At 51.5% G+C, this 25677-nt stretch overlaps 1 protein-coding gene across 1 annotated transcript in view; it reads left to right on the plus strand.

Moving 5' to 3' along the window:
* LOC119801846 (c-Maf inducing protein) overlaps positions 1-25677 on the plus strand; it is a 191785-nt gene that overhangs the window by 120834 nt on the left and 45274 nt on the right. The window contains exon 3 of the mRNA XM_038312556.1: positions 2945-2995. Coding sequence (XP_038168484.1) covers positions 2945-2995 — 51 coding nt within the window. The remainder of the gene's footprint in view (positions 1-2944; positions 2996-25677) is intronic.

Here is a 25677-nt window from a genome sequence, read left to right on the forward strand (position 1 = left end):
AGCTCCAAGGAACCATGAAGTGCTGATATCCTCGAGTCAGAGGGTCCACCTGTAGGAAGAGTAGACCGCACCCACGGTGGCTTGTGTCAGGAGGGCAAGTGGACCCTAAGTGGACCAGCAGTGCCCCCCCCCATTGCCAATCTCGAAAGCCCCATGGGAGATGGACAGCTGTTTACCATACACACCAGTAGCTGGCAGGAATTGGGACAGGATGGGTTCCTTTCTTACTGGAAGTGAGAGGGAGAGAGGGAGACACAGGGAGAGAGCCTTCCCGGCTGCTCTTTGCTGGTTTTCCTGGAGATTGGGCCAGGAAACTGAACTTGGGAACAGTCCCTGCAGGCTCCAGACTGTTTTTCTCACCTCGCGGACAATGCAACAATGAACTAGAACTTGGCAGCCTCTGCAGAGGAAGTTGGGCAGGCTTCCCTGGAGCCAGCCCTGTGGGAAGGTTATCACCGGGCACCGGCAGAGAGCCACCAGAGCAAGCCTGGGGCCATGGGGGCAAGGTGGGCTGTGAGCTCCCTCTGAGGTTCCTGAGGATTCTCCTCCCAGGTCACCCTCCAGGCACTCACTCGCTGTGCCTAGTGTTCCCTGGGATCTGGCTTGTCCTGTTCCTCTTCTGCTGCCACCCTGGCTACAAGGGAACTTTATAGACAGATGCTCCTGGCTGCAACGCAACCAGGCCAAGTTGCCACCTGCCAGAAGCCACTTGGGGAGGCTTGTCCTGGGCCTCCGGAACGTCTCCTGGCATCCTCTACTGAAAGAAAGCTCACCTTTTTCCACATACTGCCTGTCCCACTATGCTTTCCATGGTGGCTACTTGGTGCTGGGCATAGGTGCCATGTTTTTCATTGACTACTAGGCATCTCCCAGAGCCACAGCCCACACCTACAAAAGCCAGGTACATGGTTTGCCTGTTCTCTAGGGAATATTGGGGCAAGCAGGCTAGGAGGGAGATGGGCCCGAGGTGTGATCCAAGTCTGCTCCACTGGCCAAGTGCCCTGAGCAGTGGGAAACTTCAGAACCTCATTTCTTCACCTGTAACTGGATCATAGTACTTGTCTACTTGGTTACCACGGAGTCAAGGTGGTCCAAACCTTATACACACGTGTCCAGGGACATACCACCATGCTTGTTTTGGGAGACCCGGCAAAAGCATGGTAGTGAAGAGGGTGTCAGGGCAGAAGGGTTCTTTGAAGTTCTGTGAAATGGGTATATGGATGTTTCACCAATCCTAAGGTTTGCCCCTCTCCTTTTTCCTCTCCTATGCCTGTGTATTCATCATCTGTGACTATACCTGTCTGCTTACATCTGTCAACATAGCTACCTCATCCATCCGTCTGTCCATCCGTCCATCCATCCATCCTCCCATCCGTCCGTCTGTCTGTCCGTCCATCCATCCGTCCGTCCGTCCATCCATCCATCCACCCATCCACCCACTTACCCATCTGTCTACTTACCTACCTCATCTGGGCCTCTGTTCTGGAACAAACATTTGAGATATTTTGGCTGCCACTGCATGGAAAGAAACAGGGCTAAGCCATGCACTGGCTCTTAAGAGCAAAGCTTGTACCCTTTCACATCACACCAGCTCACACTCACGGCCAGGTCCCTCGGCTGTGTGCACTTGTCCTGTGTGTGGGAAGGAAAGGATCTAGGAATGAGACTGTGGGCCGCATGTGACATCTCGGCCCCAGGTCCATATCAGAAAGGTTACAGTGGAGCTCAGAATAGGTTGGGCTGGACTCTCATCCCAAGATCAGTTGGATCTTCCAAAGTTGCCTGTTGGGATCCCAGGGGCCACATGCCAGCATCAGGGTGTGGCCAGGACTCTGCTTCTGAGGCCCGGGAGAGAGTCTGTCTCCTTTCCTTTCCTAGCTTCTGGGTGCTCCTTGGAATCTGTGACCTTGATCATCTGCCTGCTTCAGTGTGATAGGCCCTTCTGCCTCCCCCTTACACGGACCCTGTGATCCCACGGGGCCACTACACAGTCCAGGGTGATCTCCCTGTCACGAGAGCCTTGATGTACCATCTGTAAAGTCTCTACCCTCCCAGGATAACAGCACCTCAGGTGATTAGTGTGTGCATGTTTTTGGAGGGCACCCCTCCCCCATCATTCTTGTTCTCCACTGTGATAGTTGAAATCACAGACAAGGCTGTGGACCGGGGCAGTGCTGGAGCTGGCCCAGCCTGGTTTGCACTTGCTCATGAGAGCGGTGAGTCTCCTTGGTAGAGCTAACTGTGGAAATTATTGACACTGGAGAAATCAACACACACTGTGGTCAGGGCTAAACGGAGAACCTTTGTGGAGCCTCTGCAAGGTGCTTTCTCCATTCCGCTGTTGCACACCCCGTGGCCCATTGTCAGGAGACCAGATACTGAGCCAGTGCTGACCAGAGCTGGGGTTGCAGGTGAGCCCCAGGCTGTGAGTGTGGGTGCTTCTCTTCACAGGCCTCTGAAGGCCTTATGTCATCGTTGGATGTTTTGCTCACACCTAGGCTGTGATCAGGGTTGTGACCTGGACCTGGATCTTTCCGAGGCTCAGCTCTGGTACATACATGCGAGGTGTTGGAAGCCCATTATGGGGAGTGTTGAGAGAACCCCAGGTGTGACAGGCCAGGTTCCTGGACAGTCTTGGCAGAAAAGAGGCACCAATCACTCAACTCTCTTGCCTTCGGCCAGTTCTCACCACCCAAGGTCCAATATGTATAAGCACAGAGAAGGTGTTCCAGCCAGCAAAGTGTAGACTATTATACCCAGACAAACTATCCCATACTGGCAGCCATGTCTGTTCTGATTTTACTCTTGAGGGTCAGTGCACAATTTTCAGGAGGCAAGCCAGGGCCTCTGGCAGTGGTTAGGGGCTTATGTGGGGGCCAGTAAGATGGTCTGAGACATTCTAGAAAATGATGAACCCGCCATTCTCCTGTTCTTGTTGTTACAGGCTGCCAACAGCTACCTGCGAGATCAGTGGTTCCATTCTCTGCAGTGGAAGGTAAGTCGGGGCCCTGCTTCCGGTTTGCAGCAGCTCCTTGGGCCTTAGAGAGTGATGGCTGAGAGCCGGGCAGGACACAGTCCTGGAGGTGGGGAACATTGCCTCGTGGGTGGCTTAGTGAGGGGTTCTCTGCTGCTGCTGGGAGTTTCTGCCACCTCCCTACGCGCTGTGTGCCTTGTGGTAGAAGCAGGTCCCTGGTGGTGGCTGCTCAGCTTAGAACCTTCTAGCTGGTCCCTTGCTTCAAGGAGGGTCCTAGGCCTGCTTTCATCAGAGGGAAGGCAAACCTGGGGTTCAGGGAGGTTGTACTCTGGGTCCCAGAAGGTTCTTTGAGCAAGAAGTTTTGGAAGCTGCGCAGAGTGGGAGTTCAGCAGAGATTGAAAAATCCTGACTCTTGTTCACTCCCTTTGCTCCTTTTGGTGGGCTGGCTCCCCTTCTCATTCTGTGAAGTTTCAAGCTTCTGGCACTTGGGGAGGACAGGCACCTGCTGTCACTTCTTAGGCCTGGACCACCACCACCACCACCACCACTCCCAACCCGGACCCAGTTTTGTTGTGTCCAGTGGTCCAGGTGATGGAGTCGGGTCACAGGGAATGGATAGTGCTTTCTTGAATGTCTCTTGTCTCCTTCCCCTGCCTTCTAAGCTGTGGTTCAGAACCCACCATTGTAGGTGTGGACCTTGTCACGGGGTGTCTTCATAGTGGCCTAGAGGATCTTGAAAGCTGGCAGCATGCACTAAGCTGAAGGAGTGCCCAGAAAACCACATGACTGTCCCTGAGAGATCTTCATCTCCTCCCTTGTTACTTGTCCATCTTCTTGCTCTATGCTCCTGGTGCCAAGTCTGAGCTAAGCATGAATCGTTAGCGTGAGGTTGTACTTATTGAGCTCCTACTGTGTACTGACAGCTGGGTGAGGTTCCTGCTCTCTATTCCACCGGTGGCATGCCCCTGTGATGTTCATTCCTGTCTGTACCAGACTTAGTCCGGGAAAGGGGGGCTCAGTCTGCAAGGGATGAGGAGGGTGAAGGGTCCTGACTCATTGCCAGCGTGTTGAGGTGAATGTTTCCTCCACCTGCACGCCAGGTACGCCTCTTTGGCTGTGCTTCTGAAGTTTCAAGAGGTAACCAAGATAAGAGGCGTGCAGTGGAATTTCACGCTTAGTGACACATGTCTATGTGTCTAGGACTTCGGAATCTGAGGCAGAAGGATTGCCTCTAGGTTGAGGCTTACAAGGAAATGAAAGTTGAAGAGCTTTTGGCGGAAAGATTATTTCTAACCTAGGATTATGTATGGGGTTTACAAAGCGAATCCAGAGAACTGGGGAGGATTCCCTTGGGTTTTCAGCAGTTCTCAGATGACCTGAGCCTCAATTCTCATGGTGTCCAGCATTTTTATAATCACTAAATTCAATCAGTGAAAACTTTCTTTAAAAACACATAGGGAAACCAAGCCAGTGTTGCCAGAGGATGGCAGTGGGCTCCCCGGGCTCTGTCCCGTCCTTCAGGAGGTGGGTGGTGACCCTCCTTCCCACCAGGTAAGCTTGTATGAGATGCTACCTGGGGCAGGTGACCCCTGATGATTCGGGTATGCAGCCACCAGGTGGCAGTGGTCTCTTGGTATGGCAACTTCATTTAATGATGGCTCCTGGCGATCTGAGTTTGGTGAGGGTTGTAAAGACTTGCTGTCCATCCCTGCAGAGTGACAGAATCATAAGCTGTTTAGGGGGATACTTCCCACTAGCAGTGCCAGCTGGAAAGCCTGGATTTGAACCCTTACCTTTTCTTGTCCCAATCCAAACATATCTGGGTGTTTGTTCGCATAAATCTGTATCATGTCGGGCTTGGCTTGCACACTTCTGTTTTGCTGTCGTTCAGCCAGTACGGGAACTAGAGCTCAGAGCAGCCAGACAGCTTGCCCATGGTTACATGGCAACTTTAATCCAGTCCCGTGGGTCCATTCTGCCCCCTCTCTGTCAAACTGCTTGAGGTTTGGACTCATCAGCCCGTTCAGGATGTGACCCCCTCTCTGCTCCTGAGACAGCCCAGCCGCTCTTTTCCTCCGTGGGTGAAGGCAGTCACTGTGGAGTTAGTTCTCCTCTGTTTTATTTACTTGTTTCTTTTTTTTTTTTCCTTTTTAACACAGAGGGCAAGGAAAAGCTGACAACAGAGCATCAGAATTTAGGACATTTAGCGATTCCACAGCTACGGTTTGAATTTGTGAGTTTCCTGCCTGTGGCCTACAACAGGGAGTATATATAGATAGAGTGTGCTCTTTTCGTATCATGACGCACTCCGCTCAGATACTGTGTCTCCCAGTTTAACTTGCCTAGACTTGCCCAGGGCAGTGTGTTTCCTCAGGAGGGCAAAATTGGGTCTTAGGAAGACTTAGCTGCAACGGCAGCGTATGGCTCTCAGAAGGGCAGGACTCCTCAGCCAAGGGATGCTGCGGCCTCCTTGTAGGAGTCGTGCCATTTTTTTTATAGTCAGGAGGTCTCTACTGGGATCTCCTTGTATGTTTCCTGCTGCCATCATGGCCCTCTTGGCTGAGAGGTTCCTTCACTACCGTTTTCTCTACCTGGATAGATTCTCGCAAGCCAGCAGTTGCTCTGAGGAGACATGAGGCCATGAGCCCTGAGTCCTGTCTTTCTCCCTTCCGCTTCCCTCTTCCTGGAAAGAGCTTTGCTCTTGCCCACAGCTGCCTTGGTCAGGGGAGCCTAGGGAAGCCTGGAGTCCCATGATGGGATAGGGGACAAGCACCTCCTGTCCTAGGAATGGGATGAGAAAGAGCTGTGCTGCCCTACCCAAATCCCCAGGAGCCCAGCCTGCGGTCCTGAGGGCTCCCTGGGGAGGCTGTCCTGTTTGGTTTAAACGGTAGGCCCTTGGGGCCAATTCCCTTGGGTTTGAAACATAAACAGTCACACAGAGTTAATGAGGCCTCAGTTCTGACTCAGATGCTCCTCCTTGCTCCTGCCCAGGCCCTCAGAGGCCAGGGTCTGCAGAGATAGCTTATGTGTGCATGAGGCTTCGAGGGAACAGCCTGTCACGTGTCTAGAGCCATGAGGGCACAGGCCCTTCTGTGTGTGAAAGGCCGTGAGGAGACAGGCCTGTGTGTGTACAAAGCTCTGACGAGTCAGGCCAATCTATGTGTAGACTGTAAGGAGACAGACGTGTTGTTAACCCTGTGAGGGAACGGGCCTCTTGTATTGTACAGGGCCAAATGCGTGTTCAAGGCCCAAAAGAGAATGACCCATCCAAATATATGTTACTGCGCAAGGACAGGACCACTGTGTGCACTGGGCCATGTGTGTAACACTGTGAGGGGCCAGCCTAGGTTGTGTGGCATCGACTGTGTTCCAGGCTGGAAGGGCACGGCCTGTGCTTACAAAACTGTTTGAAACTGGCCTGTTTTTCTCTCTGGGCTCTGGAGATGGGAGGCTCCAATGCACACACCCATGAGGGGCAAGCCTGCCTGGATACCTTGAGGAGTAGCTACAACTGGTGGTGAACCCCTAGCTGGGTTCCTTACCCTCATCTACGCAACTGGTACTCTGCAGCCCAGCCTTTGCCTCCTAATGTGGTTCAGAGGCCGCTGCACGGCAGTCGTGAAACCCACAATGATCGCATCCTCAAGGGAAAGTGGGCCACAGTAGAAACACAAGGGGTCGGGAGCAGGGACCAGGCCGGGTGTGTGACATGAGTGTCTTTGTATATGCATGGTCACGGCTATATGCTTCTCCCTGGCAGGCTTTCCCAAGTCCCCAGAAGGTATGGCCTCCCAGCCACCGCTGTGTAGACCTCTGTCCCTCCTCTGTGCTTTGGAGGATGAGAAAGAGAAAGTGCTTTAGTGTGTGAGGACAGCCGTTGTATTCGTGTGTTGTCATTGGAGACTGACGGATGCCTCGATTGTCTTCTCTGTAAAATGGGGTGCCAGGAGCCCCTCACCTACTGGATCTTTGTGAAGATCATAGACCTTGTTGTTTGTGAAGAAAGTGAAGTGGGCCTGTAGAAACCAGTGCCCCTGAACCCCCCCCCCCCCCCCACCTCTTCTAGCCCCTTGGCAGACCAGTGAATCCTCACAAAGACTTCCTCTCAGTGCGGGCCACCTGGTGTCTCCTGGGCTCGTCAGCAGCCTATGTGTTTACACAGTTTGTTGTTGTGAACCTCAGGATAGTTCCTTGAAGCCTTTGTCACTCTTGTCTTCCAGAAGAGGGGCTGGAGCCCAGGAGAGTGAAGACGCTGCCGAGGACAAATGGCTTCTTAGAGTACATTGGGCGGTTGCCATGCAGTGAGGATTGGCCTGTGTGTGTTTGGAGCTCCTGGTCAGGGACAGTCACCGTCAGGATCCCGACAGAGGCTCTTTGCTACTCACCCTATCAGGAGTTCAGGAGGCCCACCCTATACTCCACACGAGGAGGAGGCCTGGCCTGTGCCACCATTGCTGGAGGACCGGGTCAGGATGACAGAAAGCCCCGAGTTGGCATCCTATCTTGAACCCCTTGCTGAAGGCCAAGCCAGAGTATCCCTGACACAGGAAGCTTGAGGATTTGCACAGGTGTGGCACTATCTCCCTGTCTCTCCTTGGCTAGGATGTCACACTGGGAAGGGCCAGTCCCGGGACCCTATGTTGTAGCTTGGACTTCTCCTTCCTCTCTGATCCGTAGCTCTTCTGCTGGGGTATCCAGACAGACATCCCCCAATCACAAAGCAGCAGGTAGTCATCATGATCTCACTGCACGGAGCCCATGCAGGCCTTTTGGGTCTCAACATCGGGGCTGCTTCTCCCGTGTCCCGGTTTCAGATGTGGACAGTGGGGCAAAGAAATCACACTTGAGTTCATCTAGTCACACAGCCTTCGGACAAAGGCCTGACTTGATTTCAGAACCCAGTCTTCCTTCTCTGGCCTGGAGCATAGCTCCAGACGCCGTGTGCAGAACACACACGTAGGCACGTACTCACGCTCCCCAACACACATGTGCCCCATAGGTGTTACTGGAATTATTAGGGTCATATCCTGGGCCCTGGTTGGCCACCACTCTCTGTACGCCAAACAAACAGGCACGTAACAGTGGAAAACGGAAAGGTAGGACCAAGAGTCCCAGTAACCCCACCCCCGAAGTCCATCTTCAAGATAGCAATATGAGGTTTAGCTATAGAGGCACACAACTAAGCAGCCCACGTTAAGGGGTAGCCCCATGAGTCCTTGACCCCTCATTGTCTCTGCTCCAGACTCGCCCATGAGGTGGTCTGAGGAGCTGTCATATCTGTGTACATTCTCTTGGAGAGATTCTTTTCCTCTTCTGACTGCTCCCCCCTCCGCCCACTCCAACCTTTTCTTTCTCTCAGCATGAATTCTAGGAGAAATTCTAATTGCTTGGGGCCCATTTTTTCAGTAGTCTAATAACCAGGGGGAGGGGGCGTGAGAATATCTCCCTCCCTCCCTCCCTCCCTCCCTCCCCAGAAAGTTAGCTCTCACAGATCCTGGTCCGTCCTCAGTACTGCGTGTCTAGAGCTTCGCATGTCCTTCCAGACCTTACAGATGTGTGAAGGGCTATGGGTGAAGGCTGGTTGGTCACCTGTCCTTGGCCGTCTGCCTGGCTCCCACACCTGCCCAGATATACCACACCACTCCCATTTACTCAGTGCCTGGACCTAGCCCGGCCCCTCATTTCCCAGGTACTGGATCAGCACTCTTGTGTGGCTCCATGTGTCCTGCCCTCTAAGAAGGAAGGAGAAGCAGGACAGGGCCTTGGTCCTTTTACAACCCAGCTACGTGCCTGCCTCACCTATCCACGTTAGCTCTTGGCATTCATTCCCAGAAGGGTCAGAGCGGCTCCGGGACCCTTGTAAAAGTTGAACTGTAAGAAGTTGCCAGACTCCAGCATTGCTGGAAGGCCCTGTGGTGTCCCAGAGAGCAAAGGTGGCTGGCTTAGGAGGACCCAAGTGTGGAGGCTTTTGGTGGCCAGGGCTACTAGTCCTTAGTGTCTTCCAGCCTCAGTGCGGCCCCTCAGAGAGTCACTGGGGTCCCCGTAACTAACAACAAGGGGAGCTCCTGGGATTGAAACTAACAAGTGGCCGAGTTTGGGTGACCTTGGGAAGGAGAGTCAGTGCTCTCAAGCTTCCTTTATGGTAGAGAAAAGAAAAACAATTACTAGCCACTGTCTGATGTTGGGAACCGTGCTGGGGGGATTGCCATGGAACCCCAAGGTTTAATGAGGCTCGTCTCGAAGAAGGAGCTGAAGAGCATAGATTTAGTGCCCCCCCAACACAGGAGGGACAGGGACGCAAATCTAGGCAGGTAGCCTCTGAGTTAGCTTCGTCCCTTCCTTCCAGCTTCTTCCGTTAGAATTTGGCAGGGTTATAGATGTGGAAGGCGTGGAGGTGAGGGACATCCCCCCACCCTGAACCTCCCCACTTCCCCACCCTCTCACCTCTCCCCAGAGCTGGGGATTCTGTTTTAGGTAAGTCAGTACTCGACCCCTGAGTGAGCTACATCCTCAACCCGTGTTTTGTTGTTTGTTTCGGAGGGGAGATCTTGCTAAGTTACTTCAATTTACCGTTTTCCTGCCACGGCTTCCCACATGGCTAAGGTATGATTATAGACATGTGTCCCCAGACAAGGCTTGGTACAGACGCTTCTGTCCTTTAGCACAGCTCTTCCCGGGAGCCTAGAGAGAAGCATACAGATCAAAAGAGGTAACCCAGAGAACTCTCCCCAGGGAACCTGGGGTGTGAGGACCCGGCCTGCCGTGGGTCTCCAATGCCCAGACACCTAGGAGCATCTATTATTAGTCTGGTATGCTTGAACTCACTATTGTGAATGGACTCATTTGTGCCTTGGGCTTGTAGGCTGAAAATTGGGTTTGTGAGACTTAGACGTGTTCTTGGTCGTGTGGTGACGCTGCATTCTGTTTGCGCTGGGTGACGTTTGTTCTGCTGTGGGTGTGGCTCAGCTTGTTAATCCTCTGGTGACAGGGCACGTCCAGTTAGACCTGGTACAGGCAGGAACACTCTGGTGTTTGTGCCCACATTCCCATTGCGGGTGCCTGGGAGTTAGTTGCCAGGCTGTGGGGCAATGGTCACCAGATAGTCACTGTGAGTGGAAAGCTGACCACTCTTTCTCCTGAGTAGTTGATCCCCACTGCTTCTGGGAGGAGGGCATGAGAGTCCCCGTTTGTTTTTGAATATTGAAAAGGATGAAGAACTTCAAAAGAATTTCTACTTGCTGTGGACCTGCTCACACTTTTTATGATTTTAAGACTTGAACTATGATCACATGTAACAAAGCACACAGATCTCAACTGTCGAGTGTGCAGAGTTGATTGTCATCTTCACTAGACCTTAGGGAACATTTTGGTAGAGGGTTCAGATTATAAGCGCCAGAAGACCAGGACCACGTGTTGGATACCATATACCTAGATACGACAGGGACCTGCATAATGGTAGCGAAATCTTACCAGGCCCCACCTTTAGATGAAGAACTACAGGCAATTGGTTGTGACTGAGAGAGGGACAAGCTCCCTGATAGATTATGCAATCCCCAGTGGTCACCCTAAACACGTCTACATAGGACCAATCGATTCAATAGGTTATGCTATGTATATGAAGTTTATTCTTATAATAGGTTATATATGTATGTGTAGCAGTATTAACTAAAGAATTTATGGTTTTGAGGGGATAAAGGTAGAGATGGTAGCAGTTGGTGGGGGGTGATATAAATACAATACTCGTGTATGAAATTCTCGAATAAAAAAATAAATTAGGAAAAAATAAACTGAACCCTGCCCAGGTCTGTGGCAGGCCTTTAAAATCAGGGAAAACTATGAATGAAAATCAAGTCTCCCTTCTTGAGCCTGCATCTCCGCCATGAACTATTCTTGCTGGCGGCCTAGCGGGCTGCTCAGGCTGTCTTCCTTTGAAAACACCACGCAGACATCATTCTCCTCACCTCCCTGTTTGGGTCCTTGGTCCTCTGGCTTTTCTATATGGTAGGGAGTCTCTGTAGATGCCAGAAGAGATCCACCGTCTCCCTCGCTTCAACCCTCTTAAAGGACTCTGAAGCCCAGCGGGTCCCAAGCTCTGTGTCTATGTGATTGATGCTTTGCCTGCGGTTTGCCAAGGTCCAGACTGTCCGGTACCAGAGGCCGTATCTGTGCTTGTTTGAATGTCCTGAAGCTCATCTTTGCATCAGTCACAGCGTGTGCACCCAGGAGCCATTGTTAAGTCAAAGGAGGGTGAGCTGAGTGCAAACGCTGGCCTCACACCAGCTCTGGTTAAGGAGAGAGGAGAGCCGCTGACAGGCTAGGGGCCTATACGGTGTGGGTACACCGCACCTGACCAGAAGAGAGAGAGTGGCTCCCATCCATTAGACTGCTCAAAACAGTGCTGGACGATAAACTTATGAACAATGAAGTTCTGGAGCCTTCCATTTGTTTGCTCATTGGTTTTTCTGAGACAGGGTTTCTCTGTGCAACCCTGGTTGTCCTAGAACTCACTCTGAAGCCCAGACTGGCCTCAAACTCAGAGACCTGCCTATCTCTGCCTCCCGAGTGCTGGGGTTAAAGGCGTGTGCCACCACTGCCCGGTTCCCTCTAGTTAATGTTTTTATACCACAGTGCTAAGATTTGAATGGGAGCTGTCACTCAAAGGCTGATCTGTGCAGCGGGTTTGCCAGCTGATGGGGTCTTCGGAAGTGATTGCCCACCCACGCAGGATCTGATACCATTATTGAGAATTGATGGATACTTTAGGAGGTGGGGCTTCACCAGAGGAAGTAAGCCCCTAGAGATTTGGCTAGCGCTTTTCCCCTCTCCCTTTCTCTCTGTCTTTTTCTCTCCTTCTTGGCTGCTGTGAGTTGAGCAGGCGCCTAGGCCATACGACATTCCTCCTTGGTCACCCTGCCATACCTTAAGTCCAGAAACAATGGAGCCAGACAGCTCTGGGTTGCAGCCTTTGGAGATGTGAGCCAAGCAAGGACTTCCTCCCTGCGGCTGTTTCTCTCGGCATCTGTCCGCATCTGTCGGATGGGAAGCCACTGACTGGCCGGCCCTGTGGAGCCTAGGTAGCAGAGATCAGGCCACAGGTGAAGAAGAGCTGCTAGATTCTGCTCAGCAGCTAGATAGGGCTTCAGATCTGTAGTAATTCACTGGCATCCATATTAGGAAATGGGGTTTCGCCAAGGACCAGGGGAGAGAATTTGAATATCTACTGTCTACAAACAGCATACGGGCTTTGATACCTAGTCCTCACCCTAGGGACCTGGTGCGTCTCCCTATTCCATAGGCCAAACATCTAGAACCCAGACGGATAGTGACCAGCCCAAAGCAGCAAGGTTAGAGAGTGGGGGAGGGAGGAGGAAGATGGCTGAGCATGAGGACCTGAGTTTCACCCTCAGGAGCTCCCCCGCCTTTTAAACATACTTATAGCCTCAGCACCGGAGGGGCAGAGACAGACAGATCCCCAGGGCTTACTGACCAGTCAGCCTCACCTAATCAGTAAGCCCCAGGTCCTAGTGAGAGACCTTGCCTTAGAAGGGAGCAAGAAACGAAGTCCAGGTGACAATTCCTGAGCTCCCACACACGTACATGCACGACACACATGTGCAATGGAGGAGCTGGGTTTTCACTATGTTCTCAGACCTCTGAGCCTGCCCTCTGACCTTCGTCCTTCCCCAGCCCTCCTAGAGACTTGACAGCGCTGAGATTCCTTCCCCTTCGCTATGAAAGCCTGTCTGGGCCCCTGGAGCAGCATGGTGGCTCTCTCTCCCAGCATTCAGGAAAGAAGTGGCATCTGTGGGTTGTTTTTTCTTCCAAGCAAAAAGGAGGGGACTGGAGCTTCCATGTGTCATCAGCACACACTTTGATGGGGACCGATGAGTCACCGAGCCGCACAGGGAGGGTTTTCACATACATGGTTTGTGGGTAAGCCCGCTTTCTGCCCTTTAAGGCAGAATTTTATTTGATTTCCCCTCCCTCCTTGTCTTTGTGGATGAGTTTTCCAGACATAACCAGGAGACAGCGTCATCATTTGACCTGACCTCTGTTCCTCAGGAGGCTGTGGTGGCAGTGGGGTGCTCTGATCTGGGGATGCTGTCTTGCTTTCAGGGTGGCATGGTGGTTGAGTGGCCCAGTGGAGGAGATGACGGTGGCCTGCAGTTTTGTATTGGCCTCGGTGGCTCCTGCCCGCCCATTGGCTTTGAAACGAGGCTAGGCAGAGACTTTAAAGAGCAGCCACAGCTGTCCCCACAGAGGAATTCACCCTCACCCTTCCAGAGGTGACACACGCCCAGTGGGGCGGTGGCACAGGTCCGGGGAAGGGGAGACTCGGGGAGAAGCTGACTGGTTAGTGTTGGTGTCACAAGACTGTCACCCGAGGCCCTGAAGCATCAGTGTTTCGAACTTTCACGGTAGGCCTAGCACATACCGAGCCCCATAGCCAAACAGAGATACCCACTTGTGGAGACGCAAGTCCACTCCTAACAGAGCTGCTGTGTGGTGGCAACGTTATGCTGGGGGACTGTGTTCTGAGAGTGGTAGAAAAACCAAGACAGATCTACAGAGGCTCAAGCTAGGCTCTCTGCAATGGCTGTGTGGCTGTTTCTGTCCTTAGATGGGATAGGCTTTTAGGACGATGGCATTAAAGGACACCCAGAAGGTCAGGGTCCCTTGATACTGCCAGGATGGCAGCAGGCATCTCTAGGTGCTAGCTCTTAAGGCTCTTATTGAAGTCTGAGTTAAATCCTCTATGCAGGTCTCCTCTTTCCCAGCCTCACGACCAGTTCAAAGAACTTGACTTCATGTCTCATTGCCTCTCAAAGAGTAGTTCACAGGCTTGCATCACTTGGCTGCTTAGAGAGTCTGACTGTGAGGCAGGGGGTGGCTCAGTTGGTAGAGTGTGTGCCGAGCATACACAAAGCCTTGAGTTCAATTCCCAGCACTCCATAAACCAGGTAAAGTGATGTATACCTTATAATCTGGGAATTTGGGAAGTGCAGCCAGGAGGGTCAGACATTCAAGGTCACTCTTGGTTATGAAGTGAATTCAAGGCCAGCCTGGCCACATGTGACCCTGTCTCAAATAAATAAAAGAAATTCAAATCTAAGTCATGTAGGACTGCTTACATGATGTCGAACCAACATTCTCTCTGGATGACTAGTGCAATCCAGGCTTCAACACCCAGAGAAAACAGAAAGCACAGTAAGTGTTTGTTGAGTGACTACTAGATTCTATCCATTCCATCTGTCATCTTGTCTAAGCTGCACAGTGTCCCTGGACGGTGACATTTTACAAAGAATAGAACCAACTCTCAGATGGAATAATTTTCTCATGCAGCCATGCCCGAATTCCACCTCAGAATCTGACACCTCCCTCTGGTCCTCATTGCTGTGTCCCTCAGAGCCTTAGGTCAAGTGCCAGTGCCTGAACATGTTCTCTGGATCCTCTGTTGTGTCCCCTCCCCTCATATTGGTGGCTTAGAATTCACCATGATGAGCTACCTGGAGCCCATACTCCCGGAAAACATTCGGGTTTTCCTGGGGTTCTCAGTTACTGTCTGAACCCCATCTCCCTCCCGGAAAGTACAGTTGCTTGGCATGAGGTCAGGAGAAGGTACAAGGATCACTCCTCATGCTACACCCAGCTCTAACATCACGGGCTGTCACAAATGCGCGCAGAGGCCAACTGTACATTCGAGACCCTGGTCCTTCTCCAAGTCCTGTCATCCAGGCCCGGTGACAGGATGTCATGCCTGCAGCTTGGCGGAGGTTGCCCAGCACCCATGCCGTGCCTCATAACTATCTGTAATTCCAGCTCCGGGAATCCACACTCTTCTGACCCTAGAAGGCACATACATACATACGGTGCACATACATGCAGGTGGGCAAAATACCCATACACATAAAATAAGTAAATCTTTAAAATATTTTTTAAAGCAACTTAAAGAAGGGTTTCTGTTGGCTCATAGCTCGTGCATACAGCCCACAGTGGCAAGGGAGATGTGGCAGCTGAGGAAGCTGGTCACGGTGCGTCCACAGGCAAGAAGCAGAGGGAGACGTGAATGCTGGTGCTAAGTGCAGTCTGGGACCCCGGCCCATGAAATGGTCAGCTATAGTGACAGTGGGTCTTCCCTCCCAGTCAGGTCTCTTGAAAACACCTTCACAAGACATGCCTGTGGTGTGTCTCCCAGGTGATTCCAAGTCCTGCCACACTGACAGTGAAGATGAACCATCACAAGTGTTTGCGCTGAGCAACTCCACCTGTCTTTAATGTTGAGCGAGAGGCCCCGCTCCAGCCTATCAGAGCACAAGGGTCTGTCATAGGTTGGGCCTTGGTCATTCAAGAATGCCTGCGATTGAGGTCACCAAGCCAAAGGTACTGCGAGTGACCCCCAAGTTCAGGTTGGGTGGCAAGACTTCAGTGGGCCTCATTTTGACGCCTAGAACATCCTGCTTCTGGTACTGTGTGTGAGATGGCTTGCAGAAGTGGGCAGGAGGGAGAGCAGTAGGCACTGGTGTGAAGTAGTTCCCAGCGTGTGTTGAGAAGGGAGAGCCAGGTGCTCAAACCTACACATGCTGGAGCCCTGGTTCTGTAGCTGACATGAGGAGCCCAGACTTCCTTGGCGTGCTTGTGTGATGGCTCAGTCGTATGAAGAAGGTGGGAAGCGGCGCAGACGAGGCTTCTAGAAAGTGCCCAGCCTGCCTGCCACCTGTGCGCATGCGAGTACGTTCTCACTGTCGTGGTGCCGCTACCACCAGCCTCGTCATCCCAAACGGGGGCTCTATCCCCGGTCAGAAATAATGCCCCATTTCCCTGACCCAACCCCCAACAACTGTCATTCAACATGCTGTCCCCGAGAGCTGACTACACTCAGCACCTTAACAAGAGTGGATCCCATGAGAATTGGCCATATGTCGCTCAGCAGAATGTCTTTCAGGTCATGTATGCTATAGCACGTGTCAGCATTTCCGTCCTTTTGAAGGCTGAATAATGCTCCAATGTATGTACATGTGCCACGGTTGGTTCATGACCTTGCGAACTTGCGTTGCTTCTGCCTATTGGCTGTTGTGAACAATGCTGTTGAACAGGGATAAATAAATTCATTCAATATACTGGTACCCACCTAATGTCTGGGTACCACCCATCTACAATGTACCAGGCTGGCATGGAGTCTCTTAAGCCTTAAGATGCTTCTTATATATGGGCAGAATTGAGGGTCTTAACAGGGTTTTTCAGGGTGGGCATTAGCGCTGGGAAGCTTATGGGAAGAAGCCTTGATTTGTTGTTGGTTTGATGGTCTCTGCTGTTGTAGAAGGAAGATGTAGAATCTTCCCCTGTGGCTTCTCATTGCCAAGGACCGTACGTCAGCCGAGGCTGATGTCCCTGTCCGAATTCTCCTGGAAATTCTTCCTGTACCCTGCCAGGTCCCCAGGTAGCTCCCTCTGACATCACAGATGATGCAGGTGAGGAGGGTTACGGATGGCTGGGCTCCGCCCACTTGAGGCCACACAGGACTAGGGCTTGTGCATTGCAGCAAGGGGGGGGGGAGGCTTTGAGGTGATAATGCAGATTCCACAGCCCCCTGAGGAGTCAGAGGGAGCGGACTACCAGGATGACTAAGGAAAGGAAGACCTGGCACCTAGCAAATGGAGGATGAGCTGAGGGTCTCTCACTGTGACCCCTTGATGACGTGATAGGGCTGGATGGATCAGCGTGGCTCAAGGGACAGCTAGACATGAGGGGCTAGGGCCCTGGACTGCAGGCCAACCCCCACCTGCTGCTCCCCAGGAATGTGGGTTTCCCAAGACCTCCAGCTCCAGCTGTTTAAAAAAATATATATTGGAACTCACTCTCTCATAGTTCTGGGGCAGAGTCCAGAGTCAAGGTGTGAGCAGGGCCTTGCTCCCTTGGAGTCTCTGGGAGCATCCTTGCCTGAATTTGTACAGCTTCTGGGGGCTGCAAGCAACCCTTGGACCTCCCCTCCTTCCTTCTGGTCACACAGCTCCATTCTCTGCTTATGTCTGCTTATACATGTAGTAGTGTGTGTGTGAGAGAGGGTGGTGGGGGAGGGAGAGAGAGTTTCCATGTGGATTATTGCAAGGGCACCAGCATAATTCAGGATCCAGCATAGTCTAGCATGACCTCATCTTATTTGATTCCATCTGCAAAGACCCTGTTTTCTACTAAGGTCACAGTCAGATGCCTGGAGTTATAACTGGGGTATAACTCCTGGGGAGACACAGGTCAACCCACACTGCCAGCAGGGTGACCCTGGAAAAGGGAAAGGTCCCTCCCATCACCACCTTATCTATGCCAACAGGTTGGGATGTGTCTACCTCACAGCCAGCCTACAGGCATGTGGGTTGGATCTTGTTTTTTTACAGGGCTCTAGAGTCCCCAGGGTTTCCTGACAGCCCTTGTTCAGATCTGTAAGGCCAAGTCTGCACTTAGCCCAGACCCCCAGGGTTCACGGTCCATGGCAGTTGTTTGAAGGCTGTGCCCCTGGTGCTGATGCTGAGGTTTATGATTCTCCTCCCTGCCTTGAACAGACTACCAGCAGCAATTTCATTGCACCAAGTGGCTCAACTACCCTTTGCAATATTGCAGAGAAAGTAGAAGCCTCATCCCTGCCTCCAAGGAACATGAACTCAGTGGAAAGCATAGCACATCTGTGTGATGATCAGTTTGTACCTGGGATGCAGTGCAAGTGGGATTTGGTACCCAGCCGGGAGCCTGACACCTAGGTGGGTCATCCACTCATCAGCCAGGCTCATGGTTACCCAGGCAACCAGCTGATGCCCAGAGCCAGTAGAACAGGACACCCACCTGGGTCCTGCTGTTTCCTTGGCAGCAGTAATAGCTACAGGGAAGCTGCCTATGGTGGTCACTTAGGCTGAGAGCTGAAGCTGAGTCCTTTTCCAGACAAAGTACCCATCTCCCCAGGAGCTGGCTTCTTGGGCACACATCAACTAGGCTTTCCAACTGACAGGAAGGCATAGGCTTTTCAAGTTGTTGTTATTATATGTATTTTATGTGTGTAGGTGTTTACTGCATATATATCTGTACCTGGTGCTCACAGCATCAGTCAGACCCCCGGTACTGTAGGTACAGATGGTTGTGAACCACCCTTTAGGTGCTGGGATTCAGGTCCTCAAGAAGAGGAGTCAGTGCTCTTAATTGCTGAGCCATCTTTCCAGCCCTGGGTACGTCCTTCTTGATTGATAGCAGGAGGCTACCTAGTTCTCTTGCTATGACTGGCTGTGCGGCTTAACCTATCCGCCTCAGTTTTCTCATCTGTAAAGTGGGGCTCACCTCCCCGAGATGCTGTTGAGATTACAGAAGTTGATGTGAGGGCCTGAGGGGATAGCTTAGTAAGTAAAGCTTGTCTTGCAAGCTTGGAGACCGACGTGAGTTCAGTCCCCGGAACCCATGTGAAAAAGCCAGGCATGATGGTGTGCTCTGGAGGTCCCAGTTGCCAACAGGTGGATTCCTACTTGCTCACTTCGCAAGTTCCAGGCCAGTGAGAGACCCTGTCTCAAAACACAAGATGATCAGCTCCTTAAGAATGGCACCCAAAGCTGACCTCTGGCTTCCACTTGTACCCTCACACCTGAGTCCCTGCACGCACGCACGCACGCACACACACACACACATATGCGCACATGTGAAGCTAACATGTTAGGTGTTAAGTGCAGACCCTTCAGAAGGAAGAGTGGAGGCATTCTAGTGATGTTCATCACAGCCCATCATGCACCGCAGCTGCTCTTGACATTTGAGTAGCCATTGTTATCTAATTGGTAGCATTGCTGGAGTGCTTTCTGTCTCCTCCCTGCCCCCTACGTCTGAAAAAAATGAAGTCCTCTGACTTTGGGCCAAGTCTAGGTTCACTGAAAGACCCACACAGTTCAGCGGAGGTCACAGGACAGGGTGGTAGCCATCCAGATGGTCGCAGAGAACAGAAGCAGGAGATGGGAAGAGCCCAGCCCTTATCAGTAGACAAGCAGCTCGGCAACAGTTGACCTGGCCACATGATGAACTCCACATCATGAGAGGGAATGAATATTGACAGTCACTAGGTTGCCTGTCAACTGGGAGCCCATCTTACTGAGTGGGAAAGGTCTGGTTCAAAGGGTCACATGCTTGTCTGACTCCAGTTCCGTGGCCTCTTCAGAAACCTGGAGACTAGCTGTTGAAGGGGAAGAGGCATTGACTGTTGGGTGTCCTCAGTTTCCTTTGGGATGACAGCTTTGGGGTATACATGACGTGGTCAGGGGCACTGAACTGTATGCGTAGGGATGGTTGGCTGTTTATTGCTGTTGGACTTTCACCTTGATAATGGATGTGTGTGTACAACAAAAGTCAGCAGGGCTGACGCCCAGCCTTGGAGTCCACAGTCAGCCAGGGTCACAGGCTTTCTCGGGTATCTGTTTCCTCTCTGTTGCTGTGACAAACACCATAACCAAAAGCAACTTGGGAAGGAAAGGTTTTGCATCATCTTTCAAGCCTGAGGCAAAAAAAAAAAAGGATCCTCGTCAGAGAGAAACAGATTCACCATGATCTGTGAATGTTTCTAGATCAGAAGGGCCCACCCTGTGATAAAATCAACTTGTGTTTCCAGCATTTTGATGCTTTTATTAGCTTGTTAATTTAGTTGTAATGATGGGCTTCATTATAACGATTTCATACATCTGTATGATAGGTCTAGAAGGCCGTCTGTCTGCCCGCACCAACATCCATAGCCCATAGCAAGTGTAGAGTCAGGACAGGGGTGTAATCAGCCTGCCTCTCTCGCTGGGTGTGCAAGGGACTCTGGGGGCCACCATGTAAATTAGTAAATTATCCTGTCACTGTGATAGAGTCCCTGAAAGACAGCTTCAGGGAGGGGAGAGGTCGGTCTGTTTGGGCCCACAGCCCATCACGGGGAAGCAGATGTGACAGCGGACAGGTGGTAGCTGCTTGTTACATGATTGCCAGCTGGGGAGTAGAGAGATGGAGCCAGCAGCAGAGCCCGCCTGCAGCCTTCATGCCCCTACTCCTCCAGCCTGCTTCCAACAACGAGGCCCCACATCCAGAAGCTCTCACCAGCTCCCAGAACAGCACCAACGGCTGGAGCCAAGTGTTCAAACACATGAGTCTGTAGGGGACAATTCACTGTGAAACCACACTTGGGAGGAAAAGCCTGAGGCCAGGTACCTGTTTAGGCCTGTCCAGTCAGCACCCCATAGCTCATATACAAGAGGATTGTTTCGAATGTGGCCCAACACAAAAGTATTAAATCACTCAACATTATAAGGGGCGTGTGTACGTGTGTGTGTGTGTGTGTGTGTGTGTTCTGTGAACTTTATAGGTGTCAAAAGGTTGGACACACCTAGTAGCTGGAGGCTTAGAGTATCCATGTCCCCTATGGGAGGAAACGGATAGATGCTGTCTCCTTGTGCTGAGCACAGTGCTGTCTGCAAATGAATTGGACCTTGGGCATGGTGACAGGGGCATGGCACTGCCCCATAGCTCTTTCCGTGGTGACAACAGTGTCCTTCATCTGCGGCCGCCTGTTGTAGCGGCCACTGGCAGCTGTGGAGTGATTGTGTGGCTGAGGAGCTGGACTTCATTCTAATTAAGTTGACTGTCAGAAGCCCCCTGGGGCCAGTAGCTTTTAGACAGGCTGGGCAACTCCGTGCGGGACCTGGAAATAAAGTGTCAAAGCCAGTCCACATCCTCCCTAGCTTGCTAAGCTCCATCTCCGTAGGGACGTCCTCCCCTCCGCAGCTCCTCAGAGTACCCGTGACAAGTGACGGGGAGCATGCGTACTTGTGTGCACGCGAGCCTCAGGCTGCAGCAAGCAGCAGAGCTGTGGCCCCCATCCTTGGGAAGAGCATTTCCAGTACATTCTAAGCCACACCTCTCCCAGTGAGGGGAGGGACACCCACCTGATGACAGCTTGTCTCCTGTGGAAGAGCTAAGAGACTTCACTCTTCTCAGACGTGAGAACCCCAGCAGTGTCTTGTGCCTGCTTCTGCCACAGGAGCAGTTTCCAGAGAGATGGCTGGTGTTGCCCAGGTAACGTCCCTTCCTTGACAAGCAGAGAGGGTGAGGACAGCCATGGAGTGACTGGCTCTGCCAGAAGGGAAACAGGAGGCTCTGCCTGCTGGTTCTGCTTATTGTTGGCTGGGGGTGGGGGGGGGCGTTTTGCCACAAATGCTGAGGGCCTTTCTTAGTCTTGCCTGCTCTGGACCACTCCCTCCTCCGACTTGGTAGGTAATGTTATCTATCTCTAGCTGTGTAGCCAGGAAGTAGATGAAGCGCTTCATGTGTGTTCTTTCGTGGGGAATCACAGCCAGCCTTTACACGTAGATATCATTTTACTGCTTTGCAGATGAGTGGCTGCAGTCAAACAATAGACTGTAAATCCCAGGGCCTGTCTACTCCTCTTACCACAGTCTCCGTAGGACTTAGCACAATACTTGATGCGTTATAATAGAAGGCTTCACGTGTTCTTTGTTGGCTGGGTAGTAAGTCGGCGGGCGAGTGGGCGGACGGGCAAGGGAATAGATGGGCGAAGGATGGATCCATGAGTAAGTGGGCGGTGGAGATGGCTGGATGCGTGCGGAAACTGGGATGGATGGGTAGGTAAATAGACGGGTAGGGATGGGTAAGCCGATGAGCGGGTAGATAGATGAAGGCTGAATGGATAAGTAGATGGTAGAAAGGTGAATGGGTGGGTTGTGGATGAATGGGTGAGTGGATGGGTGGGTGGGTAAATGGATAAATGGATGAGTGGGTGGGTGAAGGGTAGGCAGATAAATAACTGAGGGATGGATGAATGGGTAGATGGTAGAAAGAGAGTTTAGATTTGGACTGAAGTCTGCTTATTGCAAACCCCATACTCTCAGCAAGCCATGCTGCCTTTGGCTTTGTCTACTTGCCTCTGTCCTCCTAGATGGCGTTATATATATATTTTTAAAAGAGCTTATTTGAAGTGTAAGTTACATGGCATTAAGATCAGTCCTCGCGAGCATGCGACTTAATGGTTTTAGTAAATTTATGGCTTGGCCAACTGTATGTCTTAGGTCTGCCTTCTGTCACTAGACACAGTGGCCATGAGGTAACCTAGGCTGTCGTAGGATGCACTCTTCCTTTTTCCATTACGTGGCTCTACCCCATTGTGTTGAGTTATACATTCGCTGAGGGACATTGATTTTGTTCATGGACACTCCTGTGCTTATCTGTGTGGGACTACGCTTCTCTTTTTTCTCGGGCAGATTTCTAGAAACAGCCACTGAGTTGTACGGCCAGTGCGTGCTTGGTGTCTTCAGACTGTCCAACAGGCAAGGGCGTAGCTCAGTGGTGAGAACACGTACAACATCCTGGGCTTTGACCCCCCCAGCACAAGAGGGCAGGAGGCGGGGACTGTTGAATGATGTCGCTGTGGGGCTGTACATTTTTACTTCACAAGAGCAATGCACAAGGATTGGTGTGACGCCATCCTCGTCAACACCTGGTACTGTCTGTCTTTCCCGTCACGGTCATCTCAGGAGACGTGAAATGGTACCTCTGTACCAGTGTAATGTGTATTTCCCCAGTAGCTTGTCATGGTGAGCATCTTTCCTTCCCCCTCGCTTTCTGTTTTCTTTGCTTTGCTTTGCCTTTTGTTGTTTATTTTCCTTTGACATGCCACCTCAAGTAGTCTGGGCTGGGCTTGAACTCTCACAGAGCCGAAGGCATCCTTGAGTTTCCTGCGCCTCCTGCCTCCCCTCCCCACAGTGCTGCTGTGACAGGTGTGGTTGCCACCACGGCCAGCTGTGAGCATCTTTTCTACTCCCAGTCTGGGATCTGACTCATGAGCCAGGGCTTGGCAAAGCACTGCTGATGAAGGGCCAGATGGCAGCTCTTTGGGGCTCTGAGGGCCACACTCAATTTCTGCTGCATATTCTATTTGCTATGAGTTTTACAACTCTTGGAGAACCCACTTTTTTTTGGTATCCTTGTATATAAACAGCCAAGGCTGGGTTTGAACACGGGCTTCAGGTTGTCATCCCTGCACTGAGTCGAGCCTTATAACATCAGTCATGTGCCCAGCCATAAGACAGCTTCAAGACACCTGTTCCCCCTCCCCAGCTCCTGGCTCGTGGCAGAGCAGACTCAGTGGGAAGACCGCATTGCCTCTAGGGAGCTAGGATTCCAGAAGTGGCCTCATCCTAGCCCCACCATGACTCATCGCCTGCTGAGCTCATCAGAAGGATGATTCTAACACGTCACCTGGGGTGTGGCTAAGGACCCAGAACCCTGGATGGTCTGCTCCACCCACTCCATGTCTGTCTGCAGCATCGTGACCCTCCTACCTGCTGCTCCTGCCGTCCCCTCTCATACTTCCCACCCACTGGTCACCTATGTCCAGCCCGTGGGTTTATTCCTGGCTCTTACCCTACCATCAAGCATCGATGACACCTTCTTTAGTGTTTGTTGGCTGGCCCATCCTGTCTCTCCCTTGACATCACTGGTCCCCAAGGTGTCAAATGGAAAGTACGAGACCTTTAGAGGCTCGACAGCCAGTTTTGACTCATGTACCGATTTGACTCCTTATGGATGCTTGGCTTTAGGCTGGTTCCTTCTCCCTCCTGGCTGTGACAGTCTTGTGAATCAGGATTCCAACAGTCCTCCAGCAGATGCTATGGCCACTCTGTCCCATTCCTGCCGTCATCTGCTTTTGCAGGCTGCTCACCATGGACACCATAACCTTGCCTGAATGTTTATGGCCTTGAGACCATCTTGGCTTAGGCTCCAGAAAGACATATGTGTTAGACTAAAGGAAACGTGCTCCCTGAATTGCAGGCAAGTCTGCCTGTGTTTGAGAATTGAATTCCTACTACCACATAGATGACATTGCTAGATGCCCATATCATCAGGGTAGAAGGTATCCTACGTATTGGTTGTATGCCTCCCCCCACCAAGGTCTTAAAGTTTTGGGGTTTTTAATATATATATATATATATATATATATATACACACACAGAAACAAGCATAATGATCTGTTTCGCTGGGTAGAAGGCCTGGAATGATCCATTCAAGGTCACTTAAGTCCATCTTAGCGAAGTCCCTGTCCTTCTAGATCAGACTGGCAGGTAGAGCAGCTGGAGCTGTAGTAAGAGCCCTGGCTGAGCCTCCATGGATGGCTCCATCTTGCCTTGAGATGGCCAACGAGGAGAAAGGCCTCTCCCCGCCTCTGTCTCACACTGGGCATCAACGTTTCCTTTCTTTGCTGTGCCAGTCCTAAGTTACTTGAACTCAGTCCTTTGACTGAGAGTCTGTTTGTAGGATGCTCTAGCCTGGGCCAGGAATCCTGTTCCTTGGGTCTCGTAGCTGGACCAGACAGTGTTCAGCAGGACCTCGCTAGCACTGTGCCTACTCCCGTCCTGTGCTAACTCAATGCTAGCCCTTGTCACAGCCTTGGCGCCTGGTCCCAATGCTGTCTCTAAGGGAGGTGTCTTGATTACACAACAAACTTATCCCTTAGCTCTAAGGAGGGCCTGTCAGTCAGGACCACGGCCAGGTCACTGAAGGCAAGGGTTAGTCCTTATTCCTCAGTCACTGAAGATAGTCCTGCTTGCCTCTGACTTCCTTCCTCTGTCTCTGTGGCGGTGGTTTCCAACATCCCCAGTGCTGTGGCCCTTTTAATGCAGTTCCTTGTGTGGTGGCGAGTCATGGTGATGCCCCCTCTACCATAGAATTATATCTGTTGTTACTTTGTAACTGCATATTTGCTACTGTTGTGAATTGTAATGTAAATATCTGATCTGTGGCCCTATGGGAGTCTCAGCGCTCAGGTTGAGAACCACTGCTCTATGGTCTCTGTTCTTCTGAAAGCTGTCTGTGGCTGCCCCCTTCGAAGGCTGGTTGTATTTTGCAGAGTTCTTGTTTGAAATGAGGTCTCTCTTTGTAGCCCAAATGGCCTCAAACTGTGTGTGTGTGGTGTGTGTGTGTGTGTGTGTGTGTGTGTGTGTGTGTGTGTGTGTGTGTGTGTGTGTGTGTGAGAGAGAGAGAGAGAGAGAGAGAGAGAGAGAGAGAGAGAGAGAGGACTGCTTTACTGACTCTCGCACTGAGGCTGGAGCGCACTGACTCAGCTGGAATTGGCTGGCCAGCAAGCCCTAAGTATCCTGCTGTCTTCGCCTCCAGCGTTGAGATGATAGGCACATACCACCGTGCATGCTTGCCCTGCAAGCATTTTACTGGACGAGCCATCTCATGGCAGACCCACGGTCTCTGGTTTCCAAATGAGTGCTTGGATTACAGACATGTGGCACCACAGCCAACCCTGCTTTGCAGAGTTTATATGAGGGTTGGCCATTACCGTGCTGGCCACATATATTAATGACATCTCTTTCTGGGCTGTAGGATTTTTGCGCTTTCTCAGTATGGTTTCAATTTTTTTTAAATGAGTGAACATCATTTCTACAGAAATCATTAAGTAATTCTTCTTTGAAACATAATAGCTTGCAGCTGGCCAACAAAAGAATTAGGGGAGCTTCCACCATGCGCAAGTTGAGTCTGTGGGATGACCTGAGGACGGATTGTCTCGATGATTCTCATTGTGTGGTGAACCTTTCAAAAAATAATTTATTGGTCTTTTGACAAGGACATGGTTTTCTAGCACACAGTGAAACCCCAGAGCCCAGAGCTCAGGGGACGATCAGTCAACAGCA

The sequence above is a fragment of the Arvicola amphibius genome, chromosome 15, assembly GCF_903992535.2.
Source record: "Arvicola amphibius chromosome 15, mArvAmp1.2, whole genome shotgun sequence".
In the NCBI taxonomy this organism is placed as follows: Eukaryota; Metazoa; Chordata; class Mammalia; order Rodentia; family Cricetidae; genus Arvicola; species Arvicola amphibius.